General features: G+C 43.1%; 1 protein-coding gene across 1 annotated transcript in view; it reads left to right on the forward strand.

Moving 5' to 3' along the window:
* Positions 1-14161, forward strand: part of ptprdb (protein tyrosine phosphatase receptor type Db) — a 155615-nt gene that overhangs the window by 138186 nt on the left and 3268 nt on the right. Inside the window, 5 exon segments of the mRNA XM_084318954.1 lie at positions 1691-1976; positions 8352-8530; positions 9046-9172; positions 10492-10617; positions 10910-11064. Coding sequence (XP_084175080.1) covers positions 1691-1976; positions 8352-8530; positions 9046-9172; positions 10492-10617; positions 10910-11064 — 873 coding nt within the window.

Below are 14161 nucleotides of genomic sequence, written 5' to 3' on the forward strand. Positions count from 1 at the left end.
AGAGATGGTTATGAGATTCTTGTTATATTGTATCACTTGGAGCTGCCGGGCTGGGCGGTATGGTCTGAAATTTATATCACGGTATAATTTGAAGCATAAACGGTAACGGTATATATCACGGTATATTCATTTATCTTACCATTTCTATATAAATGCTTCTGAAGGGGTAAAACACTGGTATGGCAGCTATTACTGTACTCTTGTATTACTAGGACATATTTCAGATAGTACAGAGGTATTTTAAGAACATTTATTGTGCAAAACTGCAATAGAAAAATGCAAAACCTTTTCTCAAGTTACCTTTTCTCAAGTGTCTGCGGGCAGGTAATGCGTATCTTGGATCCAGTGCTTGTCTTTAAAGCCCTTTCTATTGACAGTTTGAAAAGGAACCATGTCCTTACACAAGTAAACAGTGACAGCGTTTGTTATGGCGGTCCACCGCTGGCTTTTTTTGTCAACATTTGTTGTTGAAACGTAAATAATCAAAAATAATCAAATTATTCTGTTACAGCTGCTGAGCTATATACTATAGCTAATGTCCATCAATATCTTCCTTTTGAATGAAATAGGTTCAAGAATCGAATCAGGATTGTTAGCAGAGGCAGAGAGAGAGAGATAGAGAGGGATGGGGGAGAGAGAGAGTGAGAGAGGAAGGGAGGGAGGGGTGGGGCGGACGGACGGACTCAGCCCCCCCTTCCCTCACTATTGGATGCCTCAGCGTTCCCAGGGATAGGTTTAGTTAGCGTTAGCAGCTAACATTAGTTAAGGTTTTAGCGTGACGTGGGCATTCCAGAATGGCGAGGAGGCAAAGCATGTTAGACCATTGGACCCGTCGCAGAGTTTACATTACACATAGAAACTGCGCGACTCGCGAGATAAGTTGTCACACAGCTGTCAAACACAGGGTTGAAGAGCTAGTTTTTTTCTAGAATTGAAGGTCCGCTCTGCTCTGTCTCTATTATGAAATGACAATTGCGCACTGACACGCCCACTATGCAAAGCCATTACTCGCACACTGTGCGCCTAAATGATTTTTCCAGTTCGTACATATATTTTTTTAGGGGCAAATGCGAGTGAAATAGTCGCACTGTAGATCCCTGTGGTTACGTCATTGCTACTTTAGAGCTGCTCTACCGGTCACAAGGTATAGTAAAAATCCATACCGTAGCACAAATTCATACCGGTGGACTTTCTATACCGTTTATACCGTCCACCCCTCAGCCGTGCAATATGCATCATGGCATGACTGGCTTTTGTTAGGCTTTTGTTAGAAACACTCACATACTTGCACACACACACACACACACACACACACACACACACACACACACACACACACACACACACACACACACACACACACACACACACACACACACTGGTGTTGTGTGTGTATGTATATATATATATATAAAGACGTTTCCAATATCTTTACATTTACATTTAGTCATTTAGTTGACGCTTTTATCCAAAGTGTTGAGTGCTACAGTGTAGGTTAGTATATTAGGACAAGTGCATCACAGTAAGGTTAGTTAAAAAAAATATATAAATTTCAGATATTGATTGATAGTGATTGAAGTGTCTTTAGTCGACGGCGAAGGATCGGTCGGGTTTCGGCAGTCCTAACTGTGGTTATCAATCTTTCCCATCCCCCTAACTGTGGCTAACAATCTTTCCCATCCCCCATCAGTGCTGGAGTGGGGCGTACTGGCTGTTTCATCGTGATCGACGCCATGACGGAGCGGATCAAGCACGAGAAGACGGTGGACATCTATGGCCACGTGACGCTGATGCGCTCCCAGAGAAACTACATGGTGCAGACGGAGGACCAGTACGTCTTCATCCACGATGCCCTCCTGGAGGCCGTGGCCTGCGGCAACACCGAGGTCCCCGCCAGGAACCTGTTCTCCTACATCCAGCGGCTGACGCAGGTGGAGCCGGGGGAGAACGTGACCGGCATGGAGCTGGAGTTCAAGGTGAGAGGGATTCTGTACAAACCCTGGGTCTATATAGGATTACAGCCAAGAGGAATGATAATAGTAATAATAATGATCATTATAAACTTAATTTTTATAGCACCTTTCATACAAGAATTGCAGCCCAAAGTGCGTCACAGCAGTGATGTAGACACAAAATAGACACACGTGAGCATAACATTGGCATAATTATAGACAGGCATAAAATGAGCAGAGAATTGATATTAAAACCTCCCAGTTTTTTTTAATAGATTTTTGTCATTATAATCTATAAAAAAAAGAAAAAAGAAAAATTGTAATAGAATTTTGTCATTAAAATCTATTAAAATATAATTATAGATGTCTTATTGATTATGATAGATTTCTGACAATCTATAAAATACTATTAAAATAAAAGCAATGCATAAAGTGCAGACATAGAATGGTTAGAAAAATAGACAGAATACAGTAAGAGCAGTGCAATAAAAGTGCAGTACAACGATTTGATCTGCATGAAAGGGATATGAACCGGGGAGCTCCCGTAGCTCACCGCATATCTCGGCGCTATTTCTGCGTCGGGGAAAACCGTGCTCGTCACGGATCTGGGGGACACGAGTTCGATTCCCGGACCCGCCGTCATTTCTCAGAATGTCTTCCCCTGCTCTACATCCCATTTCAACCTGTTTCTGTCGGTCATGCTTGACCAGAAAAGCGATAAACGCTAAAAAATAAAGTTTAAAAAAAAAGAAAGGGATATGAACCATATGGCGTCTCTCTAGTCACCAGGTCTCTACTCATTTGAACACCAGATTCTCTGAATGCTGTCTGGAGTTTTTTTTTTTTTTTACCACCATCAACAAAACACCAGAAGAGGACATTGTGGTGTTGTGTCCCTCCAGCAGTTTCAGACACCAGATTAAACCAAGGTGCACTGAAGCGGCAGCTCACGGTACGGCAGCTCACGTTACGGCAGCTCACGGTACGGCAGCTCACGTTACGGCAGCTCACGGCACGGCAGCTCACGGCACGGCAGCTCACGGCACGGCAGCTCACGGTACGGCAGCTCACGGTACGGCAGCTCACGGCACGGCAGCTCACGTTACGGCAGCTCACGGCACGGCAGCTCACGGTACGGCAGCTCACGGCACGGCAGCTCACGGTACGGCAGCTCACGGCACGGCAGCTCACGGTACGGCAGCTCACGGCGCCATGAGAAACGCTGTTGTCATTTCCTTTATTCTGGCAGGTTCCTGTAGAGTTCATGGAGATAAACGTTCACACAAATGTCACAAAACCCAACGTGAAGCAACACTGTTGACTGGAGAGTGAGTTCAGAGCCACGTGAAGCAACACTGTTGACTGGAGAGTGAGTTCAGAGCCACGTGAAGCAACACTGTTGACTGGAGAGTGAGTTCAGAGCCACGTGAAGCAACACTGTTGACTGGAGAGTGAGTTCAGAGCCACGTGAAGCAACACTGTTGACTGGAGAGTGAGTTCAGAGCCACGTGAAGCAACACTGTTGACTGGAGAGTGAGTTCAGAGCCACGTGAAGCAACACTGTTGACTGGAGAGTGAGTTCAGAGCCACGTGAAGCAACACTGTTGACGCTGAGAGTTCAGAGCCGCCACGTGAACCCGGCAACTTGCGGTCAGAGTGGGATTTCCAACGAATCTGTCTGTAAGAAAATAAAGGCCTCTTGTTTCTAATGGCCGCCGATGGTCTCGGCCTGGTTCATGAAACCCCATTGTTTCCCCAGAGTCTGTGGTTTCCCTCCGTCTACCCTCTGTTGTTCTGTGTGTCTTTTTGACCCTAGTCTACCCATGGTCAGAGGGTGTGTGTGTGTGTGCGCGCGCGCGCACGTGTGTGTGTGTGTGTGTGTGTGTGCGTGCGTGTGTGTGTGCATGCATATTTGTGTGATCACGTGTACATACAAGCATGTGTGCATGTATTGTGATTGTGTGTGTGTGTGTGTGTGTGTGTGTGTGTGTGTGTGTGTGTGTGTGTGTGTGTGTGTGTGTGTGTGTGTGTGTGTGTGTGTGTGTGTGTGTGTGTGTGTTCTGGGGTTTCCGCTGATGTAGGATCAGCTCTGGTTCACATATGTGCATGGAGACAGTGTGGGGCCTGTGGTTTCCTCTCTTTTCCCTCCTCTCTCTCCATTTGCCTCCCCTCTTCTCTTTCAGCCTGTTATACCCCCACTCTCACCGCCCCCCTCCCATCTACCCTCTGTGTTCACTGCAAAAGAAAAAGGAATCTCCATCTTAACAAGTCATTCAATCGTGTATTGAGTCATAAAAAGCATTAAACAATCTGCCAATGAGGTGAGATAATTTACCTATCTCAAACCCTGCCCTCTTTTCTTGATCCTCCAATCACAGCTGTTGCTTCCCTCGAGGGGAAAGACTCAAAACGATTGAAACAAATTGAAAAATGTGTTTTCTTCCATTTGTCTTCACCTAGTCTTATTTATTTATCGCCAAAACATTCACAAAGATTATTTCCTTCTTATCTTCATGTAAAGAAATCCATTGTTTTCTCTTCCTCGTAAACGTACCAACTCCCTGAGTGACATCTTTCGTGAGGGCGAATCCCCAAATCCCCCCCCAAAAAATCCAATATATTTTGCGCCCTCCAATGCGCCCTCCTCAATCAAACGTCAGTCAAATTGGCCTCCCACCCCAAACATCTGTCGCATCGGAAATACCTTACAAATGGCGGAAGCTCGCAGTGTTGTGACGTTTTCCATGACGTCTTTAACCTGTTCCACCCGTGGTGAAAATCCGCCTAAAATATATACCTAGGTAAATGGAATATTACTCCACTTCTACAAGGTCCATTTGCATATTCTTGGTATCTAGGTACATCTATGGACCTCAGGGAATGTATTCACAGTGTCAGAAATATTGTGTCTATTACTAGGCTTGCTTAAATTGTGATGAAACAAAGGAGAATATGAATTATGATTTTTCTTTGCATCTTTGACAGTGAATAACACCATGCTAATAATGACCAAACATAAAAAACTGCCACTTATCTTGTTCAGTACCTACTTGAGATCATGTGTACAAAAAATCTAAGGAAATTAATAAAGGGAAGATGATTAAACAGAATGTTCTGTAGATACAGTACTGAATTCTCCCTTCCGGACCAATGCAATTTGAAATATTATTATAGAATATAGAATAGGAGGCTTATAAATTACCTTATTATAGCCAATTCGCACATATATATATATATATATATATATATATATATATATATATATATATATATATATATATATATATATACATATATTATCTTTCAAATGCCCGAGTTCAATTTGGATTTAGTATCACCAGGCGTGCATACTTACTTACTTACTTATCCTCTTCGTCCCGGTTGGGGCATAAGGCCACAATCATACACTGCCACTGAATCCTGTCTCGTGCTTTGGCCTGCGCTTCGTCCCAGGAAAGACCCATCTCCTTCAGCTCCATCATCACTGTCCTTCGCCAGGTGTTCTTTGGTCTACCCCTCTTTCTCTTCCCAACTGGGGTCCATCTCAAGGCAACTTTGGGTAACCTTTCATTGGGGATCCTCAATACATGACCGAGCCATCTTAACCTCCGTCTCCTTATCTCAAGGGACATATGCAAGCTGCCTGTCTTCTTATAAAGTTCCTCATTCGAGATTCTATTTGGCCAAAAGATGTTGCAGATCCTACGTAAGCAGCTATTGTGGAAGACGTCAACCTTTCTCATATCCTGTTTTTGTTACTCTCCAGCACTCAGAGCCATATAGCAGGACAGACTTAACATTGCTGTTGTAGAGCCTGAGTTTGGTTTTAAGGCTATATTGTTTAGACTTCCAGATGTTGCGAAGTTGGCTGAAAGCACCTCTTGCTTTGTTGAGACGCGTCTTGATGTCTTTTTGCATTCCACTTTCACTGCTTATGAGGCTTCCGAGGTATGTGCATAAGAACAGATAATGATATCTACTGTAATGTACTGTACTTTTTAATTTTTACCACAGTGCAACCATTTTGAAACAAATTTCAGATCTAATTGTTGCTACATGCTAACAATAGGGAGGAGAAACTAACTGCGTTTCAATATTTGTCAAAAACTTTACCTTTTGTGGCTTATTATCCCGAATAATAACAGTTATTGATATAATTCATTCAGAACGCTGAACTTTGAACCCCCACAGAATCTGCCAGGAAGTGTAGTTCGGAAAGATTCCAACACTGATCGGCAGCTATAGATGCCTCCACAAAATGGCCACAAAAAAACTACAATTCCCATGGTTCAAAATTTCCAAAATGGTGGCCGTCTCGCAATAGACTTCAGTAAATCGAAAACTTAAAACTATTTAATGGCACTTTTAAGCTATTGCTAAACTAACGTATTGATGATAATATACATTCTACATGATTTTGTGACATGTTAGTGATATTAGTACTTGAATACGTTTGATTTTAAAATCACAAATTTTTTGCATCACTCTGAAAAATATTGATTTATGACCAGATGCCATTTTGGGATCGGATCCGGTCCCGTCGGGTGGAACAGGAACACGCCAACTTTTGGGGAAATTCGCTTATTTAGTCGTGGTGGGCCTGATCTCTGCAAATGACAAAAGGGCAAAGGGCCTACCTGGAAGAGGTAGAGGACCTGGCGTGGTGGTGTCGGGAGAACAGCCTCTCCCTGAACGTCAGCAAAATGAAAGAGATGATTGTGGACTTTTGGAGGTCGGGGGCCAGGGACTACAGCCCCCTCAGCATCGACCGGTCGAGAGAGTGAACAGTTTTAAGTACTTCGGAGTCCACATATCCGAAAGACTTGACATGGACCACACACATTGACAGTGTAATCAAGAAGGCAAGGCAACGCCTCTACTTCCTTAGGCGCCTAAGGAAGTTCAAAGTGAGTCAGAAGATCCTCAAGAACTTCTACTGTACTTGTGCACAATAGAGAGCATCCTGACATCACCTCCTGGTTTGGGAATAGCACCGCACAAGACCGCAGCAGACTACAGAGAGTGGCCCGTTCAGCCGAACGCACAATTGGGGGTGGGCTTCCCACTCTCCAGGACATTTATAACAAGCGTTGCAGGGCCAAGGCTAAGAGAATAATCAAATACTCTATTCACAACATGTTTACAGGAACGTTTTGGAGTTGTATTTGGAGTGTATTGGGGGTGACTGTTGGGAACTAGGCTACACTGGCACACCTACTTCCAGTGAATGACGCTAAGCTAGGCTAATGGTGTGGCTGTTCCCTAAGCCTAATGCATGCACAGAGAAGAAATGGGTAGATATCTGCTTGTCTAACTCCAGGGTAGATGGCAAATAAGCTAATTTCCCCAAAAGTTGGCGTGTTCCTTTAAGGAGGCGGTGTTTTGCCACACGGCCACTCCTCTCCCTCCACTCTCTGTAATGCATCACATTACTCAGTTGAAGGGGTTGTGTCAGTCCACTCAAAGTGCTTCCCTACTGTAAGTGTCTCTTGACCAGTATAGCCCCAGGAAAACCCAAGTGCTTTTGAGTTACACTCAAACAGCCTCAAAAGTGGATCTCTTTAGGGTTTGGCACCGTCACATCAATGATTACTGCAAGGTTTGCCACAATAACAGTGATGCAATTTTGAGCATATTGTTTGATGTAACTGATTGTGTCCCTGATTATCTGCCTACAGTTATTTCCTCATGTTTTAGATGTTCTGACTATGAAATCTTTCAATCTGACATTAAACCACAATTAACCCCCTGCTTTTTGCAGGCCTCAGTCAGACCGAGAAATTAACTTAGAACTTAGCAGCATTTAATATCACTATCCACTGGTAGGAATAAGTACACGTGATGACCGTATCATTCTTGAAAGTTGAAACATAAGATGAATCAAGCCCAGGTATTAAAATTAGACAATTGTTTTGCTCTGGCCTGGATAAGACATTGCATCTGTGCTCTGGTGTCCACTTTGCCAATGTCCTTATTCTTGCTAACACACATGCTGAGTCCAGGTCAGAGATCCAGGTTCATGAATGTATTCTGAACTGCTACCGTACATCACTTCCTTCCTTCCTTCCTTCCTTCCTTCCTTCCTTCCTTCCTTCCTTCCTTCCTTCCTTCCTTCCTTCCTTCCTTCCTTCCTTCCTTCCTTCCTTCCTTCTTCCCTTCCTTCCTTCCTTCCTTCCTTCCTTCCTTCCTTCCTTCCTTCCTTCCTTCCTTCCTTCCTTCCTTCCTTCCTTCCTTCCTTCCTTCCTTCCTTCCTTCCTTCCTTCCTTCCCTCCCTCCTTCCTTATCATTGTCTGATGTGATGATCAGTACCACACCCTAAAGTCCACAAAACCTATTGCTATTGTTATTAAATACATTGTAATATCCCATTATAACATGTTCTCCCCCCCCCCCCCCCAGCGTCTGGCCAGTGCCAAGGCCCACACCTCTCGGTTTGTGAGCGCCAACCTGCCATGCAACAAGTTCAAGAACCGGCTGGTGAACATCATGCCATACGAGACCACGCGAGTCAGTCTGCAGCCAATCAGAGGAGTGGAGGGATCTGATTACATCAACGCCAGTTTCATTGATGGATACAGGTCAGCATAAGGTGTAGCCGTTGAAAACGTTGTTCCCCCACACTACTTGATTCAGTTTGCATTTGTGCAAAATATATTAAAGTAGAAAGTCAACGTTTTTAATCATAGACTGACCGTCAGACCGTCAGACCAACAGACGGACGGTCAGACGGTCAGACGGTCGGACGGTCGGACGGTCGGACGGTCGGACGGATGGACGGATGGACGGATGGACGGATGGACGGATGGACGGATGGATGGATGGATGGATGGATGGATGGATGGATGGATGGATGGATGGATGGATGGATGGATGGATGGATGGATGGATAGATAGATAGATAGATAGATAGATAGATAGATAGATAGATAGATAGATAGATAGATAGATAGATAGATAGATAGATAGATCGATCAGCACTCATCAATGATTCACAATGAATAAAATTCTGGATTCTTTCATACGTACTATTAATACTCTGTTATGTGTACTTAAAAGAAATAAGAAATGTGTGCGTGTGTGTCTGTGTCTCCAGGCAACAGAGGGCCTACATAGCCACCCAGGGGCCTCTGGTTGAGACCACAGAGGACTACTGGAGGATGCTCTGGGAACACAACTCTACCATCGTCGTCATGCTGACCAAACTGAGGGAGATGGGACGGGTATGGACACGCACACACACACACACACACACACACACACACACACACACACGCACGCACGCACGCACGCACATACACACACACACCTACACACACACACACACACACACACACATACAAATCTACCATTGTATATCAGCACACAACATATTTTAAAGCTTAAAAAAATCATATGTAATGGGATTATAAATAATAAAAGGATTATAAATAATGGGAAATATTTTACCTGTTATGCTATCATAACACTGTCTATGTTACACTGTCTCCTATCATATGCTATTCCTGGGCTTGAGTGGGCACAGCGGCCAGATGCTTCTCAATCTCAATATCATACCTATTCATTGTGTGTTGGCTTATTTAAAAAAATATATATGTATAAAAAGATGTCCATATTGAACACTTGGCTATGTCGTTCACAGTGCAACATCAATATGAATTTGATATAATTTGTTCCACCCACTCCTTATCATTTGAATCCCTCATACTCAGGAAGAAACAAGTAGCTTAGCTTCAGCATTAATATTGTTAGTATTCATGATGATACATATGATGTAGTGAGCCCTGTCTCAAACCAAGTTGTGAGTTAATTACGTTACACCCTTACTGCTCATTCTATTACAGGAGATGAGTTTGAAGCTGCTGTTATTTTATAGTAAAACACATGATACTTGCTCCCCTATTGATAAGGATATGTGCTCAATGAAGAAACCCAATTCCATTGCAAAGAAAGTCTAATATAGTATATAATTATACTATGGAACTACACACCACAAATGTATTACATGGTCCATAACGGCCCCACACAGCATTGTCAACTTCAACAGACCTGTGCCACGTAGATAGATTTTCACGGTTGTGGTTGGAACCCAATGTTTAGGCAAGGAGACATGGTAGGCAGAACTGAGCAAAACCCAATATGGGTATATTTAATAGAGTGGTCTAAGTCCAGGCATGGGTCGATACACAGAGGAGGTTCTCGTAATGTCCAGGATATATACAGGGGCATGGAAGTCAGACAGACAAGGTGAGAGCAGGAGCAGTTGTAGATAGATAGATAGATAGATAGATAGATAGATAGATAGATAGATAGATAGATAGATAGATAGATAGATAGATAGATAGATAGATAGATAGATAGATAGATAGATGAAGTCTAACAGACAGGATGTGGTGTTGAAGTCTAACAGACAGGATGTGATGTTGAAGTCTAACAGACAGGATGTGATGTTGAAGTCTAACAGACTGGACGTGGTGTTGAAGTCTAACAGACAGGATGTGGTGTTGAAGTCTAACAGACAGGATGTGGTGTCTTCCTGCAGGAGAAGTGTCACCAGTATTGGCCTGCAGAGCGCTCAGCCAGGTACCAGTACTTTGTAGTGGACCCCATGGCCGAGTACAACATGCCCCAATACATCCTCCGAGAGTTCAAAGTCACCGATGCCAGGGTGAGTCGTGTGTGTGTGTGTGTATGTGTGTGTGTGTGTGTATGTGTGTGTGTGTGTGTGTGTGTGTGTGTGTGTGTGTGTGTGTGTGTGTGTGTGTGTGTGTGTGTGTGTGTGTGTGTGTGTGTGTGTGTGTGTGTGTGTGTGTGTGTGTGTGTGTGTGTGTGTGTGTGTGTGTGTGTGTGTGTGTGTGTGTGTGTGTGTGCGTGCGTGCGTGCGTACATACATGTGGGTATGTATACATAATGTCATACGTTACACATGAAATGTAACTTGGAACATTCTATTCCTAAAGGATGGCCAGTCACGGACTGTTCGTCAGTTCCAGTTCACTGATTGGCCAGAGCAAGGAGTGCCAAAGTCAGGGGAGGGATTCATTGATTTCATTGGCCAGGTGCACAAAACTAAGGAGCAGTTTGGCCAGGATGGGCCAATTACAGTGCACTGCAGGTAAGAACCCACCTTCCCCTGTGCCTCATTTGTCTGCATTAAAGGTTTTCTTGTAAACAGCTCACGTTTATTTATATTCACATTTCTACCCAAATAGAGTTTTCTGTTGTTGTTCTATAAAGCAGGTTCAGGCTGGGTTGGGCTGGATTTCTCACTTAACCCTTTGTCGTGTGGCAGTGAAAGGGTTAACCTTCTGTGTAACTGAGGGGTACAATTCCCTGACTGTATTACTAGATATGATACTTACTACCACTACCTTTGTACTTAATATTCGGCCACCCAGTACACGGCATAAATATATTATCATGAACACTCTCACGTAGATGAAACGGATCCAACACAAATGTACGAATTAGAAACAGGTCTTTATTTCCTACACAGCGATGGTGTGTAGAATAAGCACTTAATCACTTAATTACATTTATGAATTGAAATAGTATGCACTTTTATGGCAAGGAGTATTCGTCGGTATATCAATAGAGAATGTCCAATCTCTGAAGGCGCAGGTGGTAAATATACGACCTGGAATAGTTAAGGAATAACAGCAATGATACTTTAATGATTATAGGCTGGATACACTAGAGGGGGTTAATCCGGTCGCTTGTAAGCCGACAGGAGTAGGAGGGGGGGGGGGGTAGAATCCAGCTGCCTCGTCCGGCCAAGGGTATCCCAGGTGAACCCACTGTAGTGCCGTTCAATGCGCCGGCGATCCTTGGACCACAGATGAAAGCAGGTGGACTCTTTGTGGGCCGGCTCTCTCCGGTCCACGGGGGAGAGACGTGAAGAGACCTCGTCTTGCAGAGCGTCTCCTCACCTTGCGTCCTCTCCAGGGGGGGGGGTTCCAACACACGGCAGTGTCGGGGGTCTTTATCCATGGAATAATCAAAGTATCCAAAGCATAATCCGTGCCTGGGAAGGCGGGCTGTCGTCGGTAGAATAATCCGGTATACAGGTCCACTCGCTCGTCGGCTCTGGGGCTCCTCGGGTGCAGCTTCACATAGGGTCAACCACCCTGGGTAAGCAGCCAGTTCTCTGCCCGAAACGATGGGGTACTGACTACGGTAGTATTCTCACCGCACGAAGCACTATATATTAACAGACTATTATTAGCTTAATAGACTACGTCCAACTCGACGATATAGTGCCAAATATGACTATTCAAATATTAATATACACGATGTCTCAATACCGATGGTAGGCGAACTTGGCCTTACTCCCACACGTGGCGTCGCGGGGAGGCTTTACGTCTGTGACTCTATTGGAGGGTAAGAAACTGGACTGAAAAGAAAGTCCTACTTTAGTAGCGCAGTATATATACGCACTATGAACAAATAGTCCCATTAGTGGTGCGGTAGCCAAATTCCTACGCGGAACTAGGACTTGTTCGTACATGTCGAGCGGTACGTTTGAACTGGGTCTGAGGGGTATGGCAGCCTGGCACCAAGGTCTCGACCAATAGTAGAATGGAGACTATTATGGGATGTTCAGTAGGCTAGAATGGTTATTCAATGCATATTGTACAAGGAATATACAAGGGATATCAGGGAATATTAGAGAATATACAAATACAATTAAATATATATATATAAATAAATATATATATTCGGTTTAATCTGGCCCTTCACAACATTCTGTATTGTCGCAGTGAAGGGGTTAACCATTTGGTAGTGTGGTAGTGAAAGGGTTAATCACTCGGGCATTGGTATTGTTATATATTCCTCCTATCAGCAATTCATCTGTAGAAAATATTAAGCAATTTTAGGTTTTGGGGGGGGATTTTCAGGTTTGAATTTAAATCTGATTACACCACCAGATACATGCAGATTTCACATGCTTTACATGACATGACCCATCTGATGATACGTGACGAAGCTACCAGGGAGTGAGTGACTTTCGGTGAAAGTGCATGGCACTGCACATAGCTAGGTTTAGTGTGGCGTGACAGTTGCCACAGTGATGTGGTGAAACGTCGTCTCAGTCGCAGCTGTTTCCTGATTTTCCAACCGCGTCTCCCGAAGGTTCTTGATTCTGCCAAAACTGTTCTCATCCAGAAATGGGAGAGAAGCTAATCCTGTCTGCCAGCATTTTGTAACCAAATTCTGTTTATTTATAGGAACACAAACCCCCCAGAAATAGACACTGCAGTTTGGTGGTGGGCGGCTGCCTTTGTTGGCGTTCCAGGTGGTACATACAGTAGACTTATCTCAAACTCTGCCCCCTTTATCCTCCAACACAAATGTTGCCTTCCTCAGCAAATGGTTGTGATTGGAGAATCAAGAAAAGAGGGCAGGGTTTGATATAGGTCAATTGCTTTCCCACTGGGACCACCCATACTGAATTGTGCCATTGTGGCTTTGTTATTCAGATGTAATGAGAGAGAGATCTCTTGTATTGTGAGAGATTACTCTAACTACAGGATAAAGGAAAATACAAAAGTAGTCAAGATTCAAGATTTTATTATCATTTAAAATAAAGGACAAAATAACATATAACATATAATAACATATAAAACAAATCTGACCTGTATTAAAAATAGCTCAGATTAATCATACCAAGTCGCTTTGGATAAAAGCGTCAGCTAAACGACAAGGTAACACTTTATAATAACACTCAGTTATAAGACCTTTATAAGGTATTTGTAGATAATGAACTAATCATGAACAAACCATTTATATACATTCGTAAATTATTATTAAATCATTTATAACTATATTTGTATAACATTTACAAATTTGTTCTACATTATTTATAACTCATTATCAAATTGTTTTTACTTGATTTGTTTATCATTAAATAATGTTGTGTAGCAACACATTTGTAGATGCTTTGAAAAATGCATATGAAAAAACAACTATACTGTACCTCCATTTATTTGTTCATGTTCAACAAATTATTTTTAAAACATTCATAAAACATCTATATATCATTTACAGATGCTATTGTGTGCCCTAATCTAAAGTGAAGCCTATTCATCATTAACAAATGTCTAATACAGTTAATTATTTGTTCACTTTTTCATCATCTGTTACAAATGTTGTAGACAGCCTTCGGATATACCCTTCTTTGTGACATCAAACAGTGACAGAATTAGGACTAT

Source organism: Notolepis coatsorum, assembly GCF_963971535.1.
Source record: "Notolepis coatsorum genome assembly, chromosome: 7".
NCBI classification, from domain to species: domain Eukaryota; kingdom Metazoa; phylum Chordata; class Actinopteri; order Aulopiformes; family Paralepididae; genus Notolepis; species Notolepis coatsorum.